The sequence below is a fragment of the Ptychodera flava genome, chromosome 12 (assembly GCF_041260155.1).
Source record: "Ptychodera flava strain L36383 chromosome 12, AS_Pfla_20210202, whole genome shotgun sequence".
Classification (NCBI taxonomy): domain Eukaryota; kingdom Metazoa; phylum Hemichordata; class Enteropneusta; family Ptychoderidae; genus Ptychodera; species Ptychodera flava.
In genome coordinates, this window is record NC_091939.1 from 38,984,177 (window position 1) to 39,001,920 (window position 17,744).

Sequence of the window (17,744 nt, forward strand, 5' to 3'; positions counted from 1 at the left end):
GACACAGAATAGTTTTGGATTGATGTAACTGTGACAGATTTATTTGTTTTATCTTCTCGATGGAATAAACAGCTCTCTCTGATTGTTTAACATGAGATGACCGTTCATAGAAGATAACCTTTAATGTGAGTGACTTTTGAATGCTTGCAATAATCTGATCAGATCAAATCAGAGCAAAATTCTTCATCCTTTTGCGTACAGTAGTGGATTGTTTATTACTGCTCGTAAAAGTACAGCATTATGATTCCTTGCTTCTTGGGTAATTAACTCAAGTGTAAGATTAACCTCATCGTGCAGTTTTCAAAACCCGCCGCGTTGCGAAAGAATCAGTTTGCAAGGGTAAGTTCGACCCAGGACTGAGACAGACGTGTAGTAAACATGGCGATAGGCTCTGAACTTTAAACAGATAGAGAGAATGAATGAGTGCTCTACGAAGGAATGGTCGGCTGTTCATCTTACATCATTGAATGGAAGTGTTAATACTATTGCAAACTAGGACACTTTTGGATGTCGGCTGAAATTTTTGGACGAAAAAAATTCGCTGACTTTGATGTTTTCAGTTTCACAGAAAACGATTTAAAAATCAAAAACAGAGCTCAAATAATTTGGGCTGTGTTTGTTCAAGACAGGGTTATTGAGAAGTGAAACTGTTAGTGAGTTAATATAATAGCATATTTCTCTCGTCGATACCAAAAATGACGTCATCGTTGTCTTCGTCTGTACAGTATTGGGTTGAATGTATATTGTGTAGACTTGTCTTTTCAGCTGGCAGTTGTAGTTTACAAGATATTGACTGATACCAACAACTTCTCATGTTATTCAGACTTGAAAACCAAGATGCCAAAAGACATCCACCAAATTTGATGTTCATGTGAAGATATTTTTAAGTACCATGACAATGTTTTGATTTCCATAGCAACGTGACACGATGGATATGTTAAGAATCTCACTCTACACTCAATATCGTAGATTCACCGACTGGAGCGATATAAAATGAATAAAATATTGCTGTGGGGACACTAAAATGACCACAGATCGTATCTGTTTGAGAATAGTGTCAGACTGGCACAAACCATAGTGTGAAGTTTATGTGTTGAAGTTGTACATGCATTACAACGATCAGTTATTAAAATTGCAGTTCCAATGCGAGTCACAATGCTGTGGTATAAGGTAGTACACAATGGTGTATGGTCGTAATTTCCGTACCTTGGATACCGACCCGCAGGACGGCATCATGCACAATATTGCGCGGCAACAGCGGAAGGCATTTAATTGCACTCCAAGGAATAATGATGACATACATACCACGACAAGCGTCTTCCATTTATATATCATGCGTTATAAGACCAACGTTGTCGTTAAGGGAGGCCACTTTTGAAAGGAATTTTGTCGAACAAAACGACTGACTTCGCAATCCGACCTATTACCGAATGTACCATTGTTGTCTTGCTTAAGCATTACACATAATTCACTTTTGTAAGCTATGCAGTATTATTGAAATTCTTTGCGTGTATATCAAGAGTATTGTTTACTCGTTTTGGTTCCGTAAGAAAAACAATATCAATGATGGCACTTCAAAGCACCACATAGTGACTCAGTATGGTCGCATGTAAATCCAAAAGAAATAATTACACGATATCAAGTGTAAAATGTGCATGAACACTAGCACATTCAGAACACATCGCGATCGTTTTGAAGAATATTAAAGACTGCACTTACCATTAGTGTGAACCAAAGATTTAGGAACAGATTCGTTGGTCAAGTGAGAACGAAGACTTTTATGTTGACTCTACTATTCTCTACGTCCACATAAACCTTGTCTCGTCCGGGTGATCTTTGTTCGAGTGGTTGTCCAGTCGTCCAACCAGCTTTCATCAAATTATATAAATACAAAGACGAGTCTGGCATAGACCATCGTACACTATCTGTCATGTATGTGTACCACGTGCCAGTGCCTTGGAGCAAATCCACTCACCAGCTTACGCTGAAGATGTTTTGTGAATGTGGAATGGGTAATGTGATATTAGCAGGGTGAAACAGGAACGTGAATAAGATACGATGGCGAGGTCATTCGCGTGACCGCAACTTAAACCACTACTTCGAACGTGGTGATATTTCTAACATGATATACACGCTCTGCTCTGGGCTGAAGTTGCGACCAGATAGACGTTTTCGTAATTTATTGGTAAAGGCAATGCTTCATTTATCCGCAAATGTCAAACATATTCATCGTAAATTAAAGTTCTTGAAAAAACTTTAGCCTTCCACTACTGGGAGAACGACGGAACTGCGTACTGGACCGCCCTTCACGATTAGCAAATGCTCTTTTCAATACCGTAGGTTATCAGACAGCCGCTGTCCGATTGGTGTTTTATGTCGACACGTACAAAAGTGCGCTTTCTATGTACCTTAACTCTTTGAAACATTCTGAGGTGTGGTCTTTTGTAAAAGCTTTAACATTTGCCTGACCCTCTTGATCCCTGTCATCAAATGGTCATAGTGCTACGATCACGTAAATGAAGTATATCGACTAGGCAAGGGTGTCCATTTTTCTATTTCGTACATTTGAACAACATGCGTAGAGACTAATGGGGTTCACCATTTGAGAGCGATGTTCTACGACAGTTTAAACATGTGCGTAGCACAGCTGTCTCCATTTCTGACAGTCTGTCACATATTCTTCACGGAAATATTAAAAAATAAAAGTTAAACCTGTCCGCCATTATGAGAAACAATCAAACTGTAAAATACCTGCTAGCAAAACAACGAGAATAGACGGTATTGAAAATGGACAAGATGTGTGATATATAAACTTTTGCGAAACAAAATATCATCCACGTTGGGAAAGTACTTACATGACTTAGCCTCATGAAGATTACGCTCTACGGAAGGGAGTTTGATTGCCGGTAGCATCCGATTCAAAGCAATACTTAAATTCCCTGACAGCGTCTAGTTTTATCCATCACCCTAGAAGTGATGAGGTGATGAGTTGATGTACAGAACACAAATTAACGACATGTTACGTTAATGGCCGTTGTATGTACAGTATGTAAATAGCTACAGGTTTGGAAAGAAGTGGTAATTGAACATGACCGCAGAGCAACGTTGCTTTGTGCATTTTAAAATGTAAATATTATCAATTGGAGAGCGATGTCCAAACACTTCTTGTAAAAGACAAAGAAGTGGAATAAAAACAACAAAGTAACGATTGATATGGATATCAAGCCCTTTTTTGGATTATTAATGCAGTGCCATGTAAACTATTGGAATGAAAAAGTGTTGTAATCTGATATCAGAAGATCGTGATTATTGGAACTTGACCGATAATACTGTCAGTTTCCTAAATAGTTGCTTCTGACAAATATTCAAGTACATGTATATGTACTTGGTGGTAGCTATGTGGCATTCTTAACACAACAGAAATCAGAATTTGAGGCAGAGGAACTAAAGAACCGCAAATAGCCTTGACTCTGTGAAGTTAGCTCGGCTGTGAAAGAGTCGACCCTGTCTTCAGGTACTGTAGCACTTCTTCTTCATGACACGTCATAGATACGTAATAGATGACATCCCTTCTGGTTTATCCTGGGGCGCAAAAGCCGATGAACGAGTTAAAAGTGGTCGACTTTTAGCTCTTCTATAAACTTACATTAACAAGTCTATATAGAAAAAGAAATTGAGACACACAACAGGGTGCTTAGGGTTTGTAGTAAGGGTAAAATGAAGAAGAAATTATTATTTTCCAATTTGAGTTAAAATCCACAAACCTATAATTAGTTAAAGTTAATCGTTTTTTTTCTCCAGTACCATCTCCGTATGCATACGCATCACTAACACTCATTTACCGACTTTCAATACCTCTCCCTGTGCTGATAAATTTGTTGTTTGGATGTACTGAACGAGAAGGAAGGGCAAGGTAAACTGTAACCGATTTCTAGAATCTAAACCATGATACAAATCACGGGCCCTATCGACACTCTGGTCATGTCTGTGTAGTTCAAACTGATGTTCAATAATTAACTCCTAACCATGGAGTTTATATCTCAGCAGAACGATGCACCCACTTTTTAAAAAGACTTTTCCAGTAATTAAAGTAAGGCTTGGGTGAAAACACGTACACAACGAACACCATAGCAGCTTGAAAATATGGCTTAATTTTCAAGTTTGGTGAAAACTAACAATCTAATAAGTATCTTAATTCTCACGTTTCTCCTAACGTTGCAGTAGAAAATGTTTTTCTTTGAGACAAAAACGTAAAATGAAACCCTGTAAATCTCGAGTTAACTTTTCTAATCAATTGAACTATCTTTTAAATTCATAGACTTGCAGCCAAGTGATACGTGACTCTCCCTACCGACAATACATCTTTCTACCAGTAGAGTTTATTCGATGAACAAACATGAGTTATCGTGGAACCATAAATAACTCCATCATTGTAAAAAATCGCATGAAATTTTGTTATAAACATGCAAGTATTCATTGAGTTCAACAGGACACACATTTCCGACACATTTGCCACACGCCAAGATACAATCACGACATACCGATGTTGACAATATGGTATTGATGCTAGTAGGTACTTGATACAGTACCATGGTGCCAAGTACAGGGTCAAACAAGCCATAGTAATGAAGTAAAAGTATATGCATGGCTATCTTTTTCAAAAAGTATCATACAACACCCCCAAATCAAAATGAAGGGAAGTTTTGTCATGAACGGTACATAAAATCATCTATTGCTAGAAATGTGACGGACCTGTGTTCACTAAATGCGCAGTGTATTGATGTACTTAGTTTATGAAGACTGACTGAGTATCTCAGATTGTACACTATGTAGACAAAATATGAAGAAGCTGGAGTATAACATTTAGAAGGATATGAACTTAAATGGGTTGTTTTTAATTACAAAGTCAAATGTTTGTTGCTACATGGGACTCATGATCAAGCTCTCCAATATTATGCTCAATTTCCTGTATAGTGTATTTTTGAAGTTTATTAGTGACTATTATGCATGTATGCACTCACACACAACTTAAAGATCATGATAACTGGATTGACCCTCCAGGCTGCTTCATAACATAGGGAACAAAGGTGGTGTAATAAATCCATCACATAACTCACGCATGACTTATTTTCCATTTTTTAATATCCATGTGACATTATTTACAAAGGCTACACTGTTGTACAATGTTGGAACTGTAAGATACTGGTTTACTTAGATCATGTATAACAGCAATTCTATTCTGTTTAGACTAAGTTTTGAACAACACTATATAATACAAAGGTTTACTTGTAATATGTACATAGATGGTTAATCTCTTTTAAACTATCACCAGCTCCCAGAACAACATTCAACTATCTTCGACAACAGCGCCCTCTATGGCGAAAAACTTCATATACGACACCGCATTATCTGACTGTACAAGTCAGGATGTCTGTCCAATGGAATATCAATGTGTAACAAAACATTTGGTGGTGTTCAGTATGGTATTGAGAAAAATTATATTTCTTGTAGTTGAGTTTCTCGATCATAGTTTTACACCCATGTCATGGACAAGTGCCCCTTCATGTTTGTTGGTTTACATACATTTGATTTGGAAGTAGATGGTTGCTGTAATGGCACCGTGTTGAGAAAGATAAATCACTGAACAAGACATTGCTGTCATTGACACAGTTGGTACGCCTTTTTATCCTGCTGGTACACGTAAAGACGTAGGCATTCCCTACATTTGGTATTACTTTTATATGCCACTGTGGCAAGGACTTCGAGGAGTTGTTATTTCAACAGGTTACACCCATCTTTTGCCTTGATATGAAGATAATACTACTGTGCATGGATGTTATGAGCAAGCATTTGTGAAGTGAAATTCAGAGTGAATTAGGTTTTGAGATGTAAGTGTATACAGACTACGGATTGAAGACATACATCAAAATCCACTGTGGTATGTTCTGTGCTTTTGTCATAGAAAGCAGGCTGGCATATTACCATAATTCCACCTGTACAGTAAACAATCATTAAAATTCTCTCAACATTGCATGTGCAAAGCTGTGAAAACGTCAATTTGGTGGCATCAACAGCTATCATTTTCTCACTGCAATTTCACATCCATGACTTTTGGACAGAAATAATGTCATCTTTGCACAAGAATAGTTGTATGGTATAATGTGAATTTAAATGATATTTCATGACCTAAAACAAGGTACATTTTTGGTTTATTATTGTTAGAATAAAAAAACCTGTCAATGAAGCAGCTTATGAATTCAAAAAAAACAAAAACAGAAGGCTACACGTGATGAAATTACCAAAGTAAAAAAAAAGGATCTGTGTACATAAGATTGTGTACATAAATTCAGAGAACTAGAAAAGAAGAGTACTAATTACTAGGCTACAAAGCTTTGTACAATGGCAACAATCTACACAAAACACAAGCAATGCTTTATACATAGCTATGTACACTTTGCAAAATGTTTAACATTTCCTGTATGGGGAAATAAGGCTGATACATTGGTTCAACATGTTGGATCATTTGCTGCATGTCACACTCATATCAATACTTATCTTAATAACACAATCTCTTCATAGATTGTTGAGAATCTGAAGCAAGGAGTAGTGATTCCTCGGACTCAAGGAAGACTTCCATCCTCTTTGTAAATAATCACAACTAATTTCAAAGTACAAAAATATTTACACCAAACGTGCTCAATTAAAAACCAAGTGAAAAACAAATGATGCTTTTTAAGGTGAAAATTGCACAATTTTTCTCTGAAGGTACTTTTGAAAGCTGTCAAGAAAGAAAAAATGCATCAGTGTGTAATAGTTAACCCTTCACCACCATGGTTTAGCCCAAACCCATTGTTATTAATGGTTTAGCCCAAACCCATTGTTATTAATGGTAATTGTGGACCTATTTACGCAGTAGTGGGGTAGAACAGGTTAAACCTGCAGACAGGCGTCACAAGTCTAATAGATAACGTCACCTATGAATATCTGCAGAGATTCGGCACTTGAATGAGAATGTTGCATTATCCAGGCTTTACAGGAAACTTCTTTGCACTACAGAAACTAACTCTATAAACAGAAAGAATAGCTGTTATTGTCAGCAGAGAAAACAAACATAAATTTAGCCATGTGAAATGTAAAACAAAATCTGATGTGAAACCACATCAAAATGATAAAACTGTCCCTTACAAGTTGATTCACTTCTAGTTTTTCTTTCATTTGCTTTTTCCAGATAGAATTGAAACAGAAATTCAACAACAGGTATCCCTATATTTGTCAAACAATATAATATTGAAATAAAAACATTTTTAAAGCCATTGACACACCTCCTTCAAATATAAATCATGATATTATAATAATAGGTATTTACACTTTTGGGAAACATTTTCTGACGCTATATTCAAAGTGGACCCATTTGGTGAATACTTGAAAAACTACACCTAAGTATGAAACATGTTATTGTTTCCTAAGGATAATTCACATGAACTCACATTTGGTGAATGGTGGCAAAATTAATTCTACCAATGTAGAATTCTAAACCAATCCTGAAAAAAGTTAAAAAGTATATATATTTAAGAATATATATACATGCAAACATAAATAACATCGCTGGCAGATATTAACTGACTCTTTTTCCTGAAACAGAAAACTTGCAAATTTCTTAAAGTTTTTGACTTTTTTAAGTACTGTAAATATATACACATGAAGATTACACAGATATCTCATATGGACCGTCATAGCGTTTGTTGTTGTCATTTGGGGTTGTTTGATTTGATGAGTATGCGTTGCTATTGCTAGTTCCGTATCTTCCAGCGCTGTTTGCTGAAGTTCCACGACCCATACTGATGCTACTACTACTCTTCATCTGTTTACTTTTCATGTTAGAGGCTTCCTCACTCATTTCTAGCGCCGTTATGAATGATATTGGTCGTCTGATCCTGGCTGGATCATAACCAGAAGTTCTAGAGCTGGTAGACGCAACACTGGTCTGTGATGGCTGCCTTGGAAATACAGTTGGTGAGGTTGGAGATGAAGGTGAGAGGAAAGCGCCCCCAGTAGGGCTGTTTGGTGACATTGGTGTGCTTAATTGTTCAGATGATGTTGTGGAATGCTTTTTGACAATGACAGTGTTGGGTCTGTGGTTTAACGAATCACTGCTTCTACTGAATCTTGAGTCTTCCCTGACTGGTAGTCTTTTATCTCTATCTCTGATAGAGCTTGGACTCTGTAAGATATCAGAAGCACTTGAATAGCCCTGGTGGACATTGCGTTTACCTGGAGATACAGACATGGACAGCTGAATGCTGTCAGACTTGGATCGAGCCATTTGACGGATCTTGTTTATATCCTCGACAGAATCTTTAGGCATTAGAGGTGGGGTTGCTTCACAGTCCTGTCCCTGACTTTGGTTGCTGCTAGACTCACTAGCAGCTGAATATCTGTTAATTGAAGAGCCTGCGTGGTTCCTGTCAGGCTGTAAGAAGTTAGGATAGAAGAAAAATAGTATGTGGTGAGCTCAAGCACAGGCATGCTATATTACAGTATCAGCTACATGCATTTGGTGACTATATTCAAATAAGCAAACATGCCAGATAATTACTATGAGGTAAAAAAGCCAGGTCATATGCAAATAGGCAGTGTAATTTTTCACATCTGTAAATAGGATATTTACATAAGTGGGGGTTTCATGCATGCTACTTGTAACACATTATGGGGTACAACAGCTCAAGCAAAAGTTGCTTTGTACAATCACTATAGTAATTATTGAAGTAACTTGCACTTAAATTATCAACTTTGTCAACATGCTTGTGATTTGTCATGAAGTTTTTCCATATGGATTGATATTTCTGCTTCAGTTTAATACAGAATATGTAAATCATGCTTTGTAAATTTGAAAAATCATGACATTGGCCTGTGTGAATTCATCATTTTGACATAAATGTAAGCATTGTTCACATTGCAGAGAATGTCATGGGTAAATGACAGTGGAATGCCCCTTGTGGCAGATATTTGGACTATCAAATTTTTAGGGTACTTTGCTGGTATGCTACTCATGTAGATAGATTGTGAAGCTTGTGGAGTGAATGAAGTTTGAACAGTCTGGTTTCTTGACAATCTAAAATTCAATTTCTCCCGTAGAGTTCACAAAGGGATAGTGACCACTTTGAATTTCAAATGTTGGTAAATTATATGTCATTGGTCTCTCTGCTACCAAAGTTTGAATGGTGACCCCAGATTTTGATTTGTGAATTTAAAAGAGAATGGTTTAGAGTTTCCTTGAGGTAAGTTTGAGCAAAAGTTGAAATATTTCAGGGTTGGAAAGCATCCTACTTAAATCCAGAGAGATCACAGGGTCTATACCAGTGATTCATGACAAAACACAATACAAGCAATGTTAACTTTCATGATATACAGGAGCAATTAGAGTATAAACAGGTTCATTTTCAGAAAATTTGTTTTCTAAAGAGATTTGCGATATTGCATATCATATCAGCTTGTGCATTTCTGGGTTTTGTGTGTGACAGCCAAAAAGCAGATTACATATTATCCATTTTCATTTTAATAGTGTGATAACACCAAATCTGCCACCAAGCAAAGTTTAAGAGAAATATCCCATAGGAAAGGACATTACACCAAGGGTAGAATTTGGTGTTCTGATCTTGAGAGCGGCAGAATTTCTTGTTTCACCTACTTTTTGTTTTGTAGAAGGGTAAGTTGGTTTGCTGTTGATTGGATGAAGCATTGTGTTAGGGCTAATTGGGTATTCAGGGAATCAGCTCTGTGAAAAAAAAGAGTTCTGTACGGCCCACCATGACCTTTTTTTCTTAGGTAGGATATACAACACTTTTAAGTATGCTAATCCTATAACTAACCCTAATTCTAAACCCCTCCAAAAGTTGTATTTGATGTGCTTCTTCTGAGAAAAGTCCATGATTGTGACTTCAAAGTATGAGGGGGCCTAAAGGGAGTCTTGCCCCGTGAAATTAATTTTGGATGATACAATCAGCTGCCAGGTTAATGTGACATTTCCTATGGACAATGTGATTGGATGATCATTGAAATAGAAATTGTGGTTGTTCATACAGGGCTGGCTGCTCATTTTTATGGCTTAGAAATGGATTTTATTCCTGGGAAGATGGCACTGGGAAAACTTTGCTATCAAATCATCTGCTGCAATGATGAATATCACAGCATTGTACAGTATGCAAAGTATACATGATAAATTAAAGGACAGCTGACGAATGTCCAGTGAGACTCAAGGAAGCGTACAATACTACATGGATATGTCCACCACGACTATATTATACTGTTCAATCACACAACGGACCAAATAGAAACCACCTTTCACTATGTACATAAAGGACCACTTACACAATGTAATCATTTTCTGAATTATTTAACTTCTAAAAGTAAAAATGTATAAACCATGTTATGAGCTTCCTGATTATCGCTGTTGTATAAAATTCAATGTTATTCCTCATGCAAACAGTCCTGGATCATTGGTTGAAAAAATGTGTATGGCAGCAATGTGGTAAAATAACTTAGCAGCAATGAACACACAATGAAATAAAAGTATGTAAGAAAACACTTCACTATAAAAATAAATACATAAATGACTAGTTCTCGAGTATTGGAGACCGTGAGATTTGTTTGGTGAAAAGCACAGCCATTGCAACCTATAGGTTAGTTGCATAGGAAATCCAATGCTTACCTGATAATCATTCCTTGGTCTAGGTGGCATACCATTACCTTCAATTCTAAGATGAACTTGACTATCGGACGCTGGCCTGGGAATATACTCTGCCCTCACTGACAGCGTCTTATGTTTCTTCTTAGCATGGCTTTTGTAACTACAACACAATAGCAAACACTAGCCTTATGAGTGGGTTATTATTTTTAACAACTTTCACTCTGACAACTAGTTTTCTTTTGCATCAACTTGGTAATACTTCTACATCAGTAAAATTGACATGTGAATAAAATCTACACAATAGCACACCCCCTACAAAAGTCTGACATCATTTGGTTCTACTAGATGATGTAACTTTATACAATGAGCTATAACACAAGTGATCAAACAAACATGATAATAAATCTTTCAAAACAGTTCTTACCTAGGATACTGTGAACTACATAAAGTACTAGTAAAATTTTTCAAGCACCCTTTGGTAAATGGATTGTGACCACTATGAAATTTGCCAGTTACCTAGAAGATACAAAAGACTCACTGTTAGCATGGTTAAAACACAAAAGTAAAGATCACTCTTGTCTACGGAATGATTACTATGGTAACACTGTATTTCAAATGAATGTAGGCAGTGTATCATGGCTATCACTACATAGTCTAACAACAAAACCTAGTGAAAGGTCAGTTTTAATGATGATTGTCCAACCTGAGAACTCTGATACCGTATTGAATTATAATGTTGCTAAACACAACGATAATACAACACTACTTTCACTTTGAAGTGCACACAAATGATCAGATGTTAAAACTATATTCTTCTGCAAATATTGGCAAAGATGCATTTGAATTCAAGTTGGTATTGCATCTATGTATGATAGATTCCATTTTGTTCAATAAATACACAGACACTTCATGCTTTTTTGACAAAGACATCAAACATGGTGACATAAATCATTTGCAATGCTGCAATGAGATATATTTGCCTCTGGCAGCAAGTAACACAAAAGACATTTTATGCAGCAAAATATTATCTCACACAGGAAACATTGGATAAGCTTGTATGTCATGATGACAAAGGACAATCACTCAAGTTGGGTGACTGTTCAATTTCATTTTTGTTGAACAAATTTACTTCACTATTGACAATACTTTGTGTACAAACTCTACAATGCGTGCTTTGCTACACAGGGCAACACATGACTACATCTATGAGTTAGTGTAATGTAATGAATATACTATTCATGACAAAGCTAACATCAAAGTCACTGCAACAAGTATCAAAACTTAGGGTGTAGAAATTACTGCGAGTAAAAATGACAACTTATGATTGCAATGATACCAATTGCCATTCCTTTGTGTTGTGAAATTTCACACTAAAATCACCCCACAGTGACATTGACAATGGAAAACTGTTATGAAAATTTACTGTCACTTATCACAGCATTTTTTAATTAGAAACCACCTTTCCATAGACTGATGGAAACACTTTCATCATTCAGCACAAAAATGCAGGCAAACTAGGAAGTACGTCTCAGATTATACATTTTTTAAACGTAACGTGATGATATTACCTGTTCATTGGTAGTTCTGCCTCTGGATACTAAGACCATGTGAAAACTTGCAAGACCTACCACTGGCACAGCACATAAACCTATTATTACCATATTTACAATACTGTGAAAATAAATACTGTCAAGGAAATACACAACAAGTTTTGACAATTATAGATTCAGAGGTGAAAATAACTCATGATTTATTAATTTGCATGGTCTCCTTGAAGATTATGATACATGTACACTGACTTCAGTTCAATGAACTCCATGATGCCATGGACTATAACCAGTAACTGCACACAAAACACACTTATCTCTTCATCGGCATTTGCAAAAAATACTACAATGAAAGTGAAATTGACATGTTTGTCGGAAGCCAAAATCAATACGTCATAACTTTCTGGAATATTCACCTCAGTGATTTTTAATTACTGAAATGACATCAAATCATGTATTGAGTCAAAGCCTCTATTGATATTGCATCACACTTCCTTGTTTGTTGGCCATACAATGTGGCTCTCTATCGCTCTATCTAGTACTTGAACATATGAATCTTCCACAATTATGCTGAGCATGGCCAAAAGCTGTGAGCTGGCATAGCCAGCATGGGCCCAGAGCTTTGAGTCTTGCTGGGCTAGGCTATCAAGGGATACCATATGGCAGAGAATTTGAACAACAGCATATGGCCAACAACAGGAATAGTATAAGAAGTGTCAGATTGTGACAACCTAGTTGAAGGACTTAAAAGGATACCTGACGATTATTTCCGCTGAACGTAGGTTGTCTTTCTTTTCTAATACAAAGACAAGAGTGAAGGCAAAGACTGAGAATATGTGTAACGTCAATGATAACAGAAACTGAAAGAAGTATCTGTAATTTCTCTTGCCAACACAATTATTGACCCATGGACAGTGATGGTCAAATTTCTGAAAGATAAAAACAAAACAAATAAAAGTTATACACTTACAAAAATTTAAGAGTGACACAGAATCTTGCATACTTCATTGCAACAATTACAACTTGTGATGTTATGCTCACTTCATATAAACAGCAAACAATTGTGATTCATAAATGTAAATTTGTTATCCTCTCGTTCAAAGTTGATGTTTCATGATTTTCCTTTTTTCGTAGCATAATGCCATATGTCCCTAATGGTAAGAGAAATCTGGCAAAAATGCATGTCATGTATTTGTGGTAAAGATAAAATCAATACTGAAGCACTTAAGAGTTTTTTCCTGCTGTATATTTAAATTTTTTTCTCAATCTTATACCCCCCCTGGTAGTGATCTTCCAAAAGCAAAATTGTACTGTTAATTTACATAAATATACCACACGTACAAAACAAATAATTGTGGAAATAGAGAATTTTGTTTTCATTCTGCATTCATAACCATTGCTAGCAAAGGTGTAAATATAGGATTCGTCCTGATGTCTCCTTGTGAAGAACATATCATCAGCACTTATTGGTATCAATGGTAAGTGTGGACTTTTTTATTAGGAATCGTGGGGGTAGGGGGGGGGGGGAGGGAGGATGGGGTGTGACCAGGTCAATGACCTGTAACAACGTCTCAGTGAATGTGCAACCTACCTCTATACAGTTATTACAAACACTACAATGTGAACACCTTGGCGGTCTGTAAAAGTTACACGTTGTGCACCACTTCATTCGTACTTGGATACCCTGAATTTCAACTGTTTTATAAAGAGGAGCTTTAAAATCATCATCTTTATCTTCATCTCCAGGAGCTGAAAGTCAAACAAACAAAATTGAAATCAATGAAGCTAAGGAAGGTTCATAAGTCGGTCATTACTTCAGCTGTTGGTAATCAATTACCTTACTCTAATTACTTATCTGAGTATGTATCACCTTCTAAACATGATGATCAGTATAGCTGAGTGGCAAATATTTATCTCTGAACTCAATACCAGTATATAGCACAAGCCAATACGTCATCACAATATACTGCCTAAACACAATCCATGGTAAGTTATTCCTATTTCACATATCCATCACAGAAAGCCATAGCAGGTCACCATTTCCAAACGTCTATTATGTACGTCATCAGATGCAGTCAGTGATTTTAATGTAGCATGCGCTTAAAAAGTGAAAGACTCAAACTCTTGCTCAAACTTTCCACAATAAAACTTTCAAACATTCTCTTACAAAATCAAGAATAAGAATAAGGGGTCACCATGCAAAGTTTGAAACTAGAGATACAAATTACCTAACATTTACCAATATTTGAAACTAAAAATGGCCGCCATCCCAGTGTTAACTCTTAGTCTTATGGAGGAAAATTAAATTTTGATTTTCTAAATGCTAGGACGAAGTGGTTTAAATGAGCCCCCAGACCAGAAAAGTATTGTATAAATTTGAGAGTCTGAATATCTATACCCAAGGTGAATTCTACTGTAACAAGACTAGATCTGGGTCACACATTTTCAAAAGATGACATAGAAGTCACTGAATAAATTGAAAGACATGACATGTATGAACAACTGGTATAGGATCAGCTTACATATCGTTCAAAACATAATAAGATCTAATTTACAGATATTTGTAATAATGTCTCCCAGAGAGTAAACAACTTTGATGAACTGACTGATCACACCAATTTTCCCATTATTTGCTTCAAGATCTTCACTACTTGTTGATCATTATTTCTTTATTTTCAGTACTTCTGCAAGACTCCTGGGACCACTAATTGTGAAAATTGATGCTTTCTGATATCAAAATGCCTCTCCTGTGATTTGAAAGCTGTCATTTACATTAGATAATCATGCATGTTTAAAGAAAACTGTCAATATAAAATGTCTATTTCCTCTAAAATATACTGACTTTTTAGGAAAACAACTCTTCATGCTTATGGTTCTCATTTAACAACAATAACATGAACTAACTTGACTTTGTAGCTGAACTAAATGTCCATTCAGTAATGAATAAAGTATTATCAAAGATACCAAAAACTGGCTATCCAATGGTTGATTATTTTATAATTGCATCAAGCCAATGACAATGATACTATGGCGCCTTTATCACTTATACTAACACATCTTTAATATGTTTGCAACAACAGTTTCTGCTTCATTTCCTGTTTTGCAAATAAACCATGCGAGTTTATCAAAGTTCCCATTGAAGGAACCAACCTGCTATGCTAGTTCTGATCTCTCATATTTCTCTTTGAGAGCCAATATAAATCCCCTGAAAAAACTTACTAAAACAACATACATAGAATGAAAGATAGACTTTTGCTTTTTTACTAGTATAGATACATGTATGCCATGAACAGTGAACATTTCAAACTTACAATAACAGATCTGTAGTGTTGTTTAGAGTACAACCAAATAATAGAATTTCCCTTCTAGTCCAGTGTTCCCTCAGATCATTGGCTGATTAAATACTTTACCTGTGAATTCTTTGTGACTCTATCAAAGTTACTTTGTAAATGCTGAAAACAGAGCCCTCTCAGGATATTAGTCAACCAAGTTCTTGGTAACAGTGTCAAGAAACTCTATGCATGTCTTTTCAAAACCAAGCATTAACATTTTACATTTCACAATATTTGTACATGACTTTGCAAGTGTCACCGTACTCAAACAGACATACCTGTACAGGTAAAATTTTCTGTATCACAGGGGTTTCATAAGTTTTGAAGTAGGGGGCCATGATGGAAAAGTAGGCGGCTTGCAGCGGCCAGACCACAAAGCGGTCGTCGTCGGGGGAGGGTTCCCCCCTCCCGGCCAAAGGCCGGAAACCCTGAAAAATGAACTAAAATTCACTTTTTACAGCTCACAGTCACTTGAATTTCTAGGGTTTTTTCAGGAGAATTATCAGCAGTGTTCCAGGGCAATTTGTGTTCATATCATAAAAGCCATTTTACCTGGGAGATTAGGCCTAAATATGATAATTCATAATTAAAAATGATAAAATGTGGTAATGTTGACGATATTTTGAACGACGAAAACTGACGTTTTTAGAGCCTCTATGCTTTTAGGACGTAAACTATAATAATTCATAATTATTAATGATATAAATTTGATATGTAGATGATATTACACAGTGTTACATCTAGACAGGGGGATAGGGGATTCCCCCTCTAGCTCTGTTGAAATGTTGGCACCCCAAATTTATTTGTCAAGGGGGACCACTCCCCCAATGAAATGGTGCCAGTCACACCATAGAGGTACAAGTAGAACACATGAACTGGTGAAATGCCCCCCGAAATTTTCTGGTAAAGGGGGAAAATCCCCCTTGTTGATGCCATCCTGGATGAAAAACTCATATTTTAAGCACAGTAAATGAGAAACTTTTCATTAATGTATAATGTTATGCTTAAAATTAAGAACCTTGATGTTTGGTATGGAAATCTGCAGATGAAAAACTTTTATACCACTGGGGAGGTAAAAAGGATAATTTATATAACAATAATGATAAAAACGGACAATCATTACCATATTTCGCAAATAGAATCAAAGACTCTCAAGGTTATTTGACTATATGGGTATGCAAAGTAAGAACCTTGATATGGGATATGAAAATTTGGACGTTCAGAAGCTCATATATGGATTTAACCAGACGATCGTTTTTGAAGTGAATTTAGAGGCCTGGTCGTATTTTAACCACTCTGGGCGACATTCTTTATATTGGCATCGATAGATCGAAAAGCAGTACATATCATACGTCCAGCTGGTTATATACCTCCACATCAAAGCCTACCGCAGTGCAACGCACGTCGGCTTATTAAAATTCAAACTGTCATCGGGAAGTTTTTTCGTGAGAAAAAAATCAGGTCATTGCCTTCGAAAACAGTTTAAATCCACGTAATTATCCTTCTCTTGTTTCTTGGTCCATTTCAAAACCGAGGATCGTACAGCGAGCGATCGCTTCCGTCTTCATTTGTTCATCGACCATTTTGAGTTGAGCTAAAAACGGCCGACAGGTGTAGTATGCCCGTTTTCATTGGCGTATATCAAGGTCACCACATAGCAATCAGCAATTCAGGTAGCCAATAGAATCGTCCGTTGAAAGTCCGATTTTTATCGAGGCAGTATACGCAAGACCGTGCTGCATCGTAGTACAAGGCGATCGTAGTAGTCGCTCGTCTTCCGATTTTATTTCACATAAAAGCCATCAAAAAGTTTGATTACACAGCCTGTGAAACTTGTCCGTATCATTTCAGAAGGTAAAAATATTTTAGCTAAGAAAGAGTTCAAATTTCCGGAAAAGTAGCCGGCGAAATCGTGAGGGTAACCGGTCAATTTCGCCGGCTGCCGGCTCTTAGTGAACCCCTGTATTATATAGAGCAATTTAGTCTTTGGCTATAAATGCAGCTAATAGTTCTGCACATTTGTAAACTGGTTTGGTTCACAGCAAATAATAGCTATGATTGACAATTATCAGCCCTTCAAGACTAATAACCAGCTACTGATTGTAAAAATACTGTAGGTTTGCCTTCTGTGAAGATGTGCAGTAAGTTTGAAAATTGAGGTATTTTACAACTCACATT

At 36.5% G+C, this 17,744-nt stretch overlaps 1 protein-coding gene across 2 annotated transcripts in view; it reads right to left on the minus strand.

Annotated features, from left to right (window-relative positions):
* Window positions 1–5,124: 5,124 nt before the first annotated feature.
* The window catches only part of LOC139145845 (palmitoyltransferase ZDHHC5-like), a 36,994-nt gene continuing 24,374 nt past the window's right edge, over window positions 5,125–17,744 (minus strand). Inside the window, exons 4-9 of one of the 2 annotated variants that reach the window (XM_070717257.1) lie at window positions 13,826–13,983; window positions 12,991–13,163; window positions 12,256–12,358; window positions 11,112–11,203; window positions 10,709–10,847; window positions 5,125–8,221 (exon numbers count right to left, since the gene is read on the minus strand). In XM_070717257.1, the coding sequence (XP_070573358.1) occupies window positions 7,706–8,221; window positions 10,709–10,847; window positions 11,112–11,203; window positions 12,256–12,358; window positions 12,991–13,163; window positions 13,826–13,983 (1,181 nt within the window). In that variant the 3' untranslated portion in view covers window positions 5,125–7,705. Of the gene's footprint in view, window positions 8,471–10,708; window positions 10,848–11,111; window positions 11,204–12,255; window positions 12,359–12,990; window positions 13,164–13,825; window positions 13,984–17,744 lie in introns of both variants that reach the window. The other variant, XM_070717256.1, reaches the window with a different exon arrangement.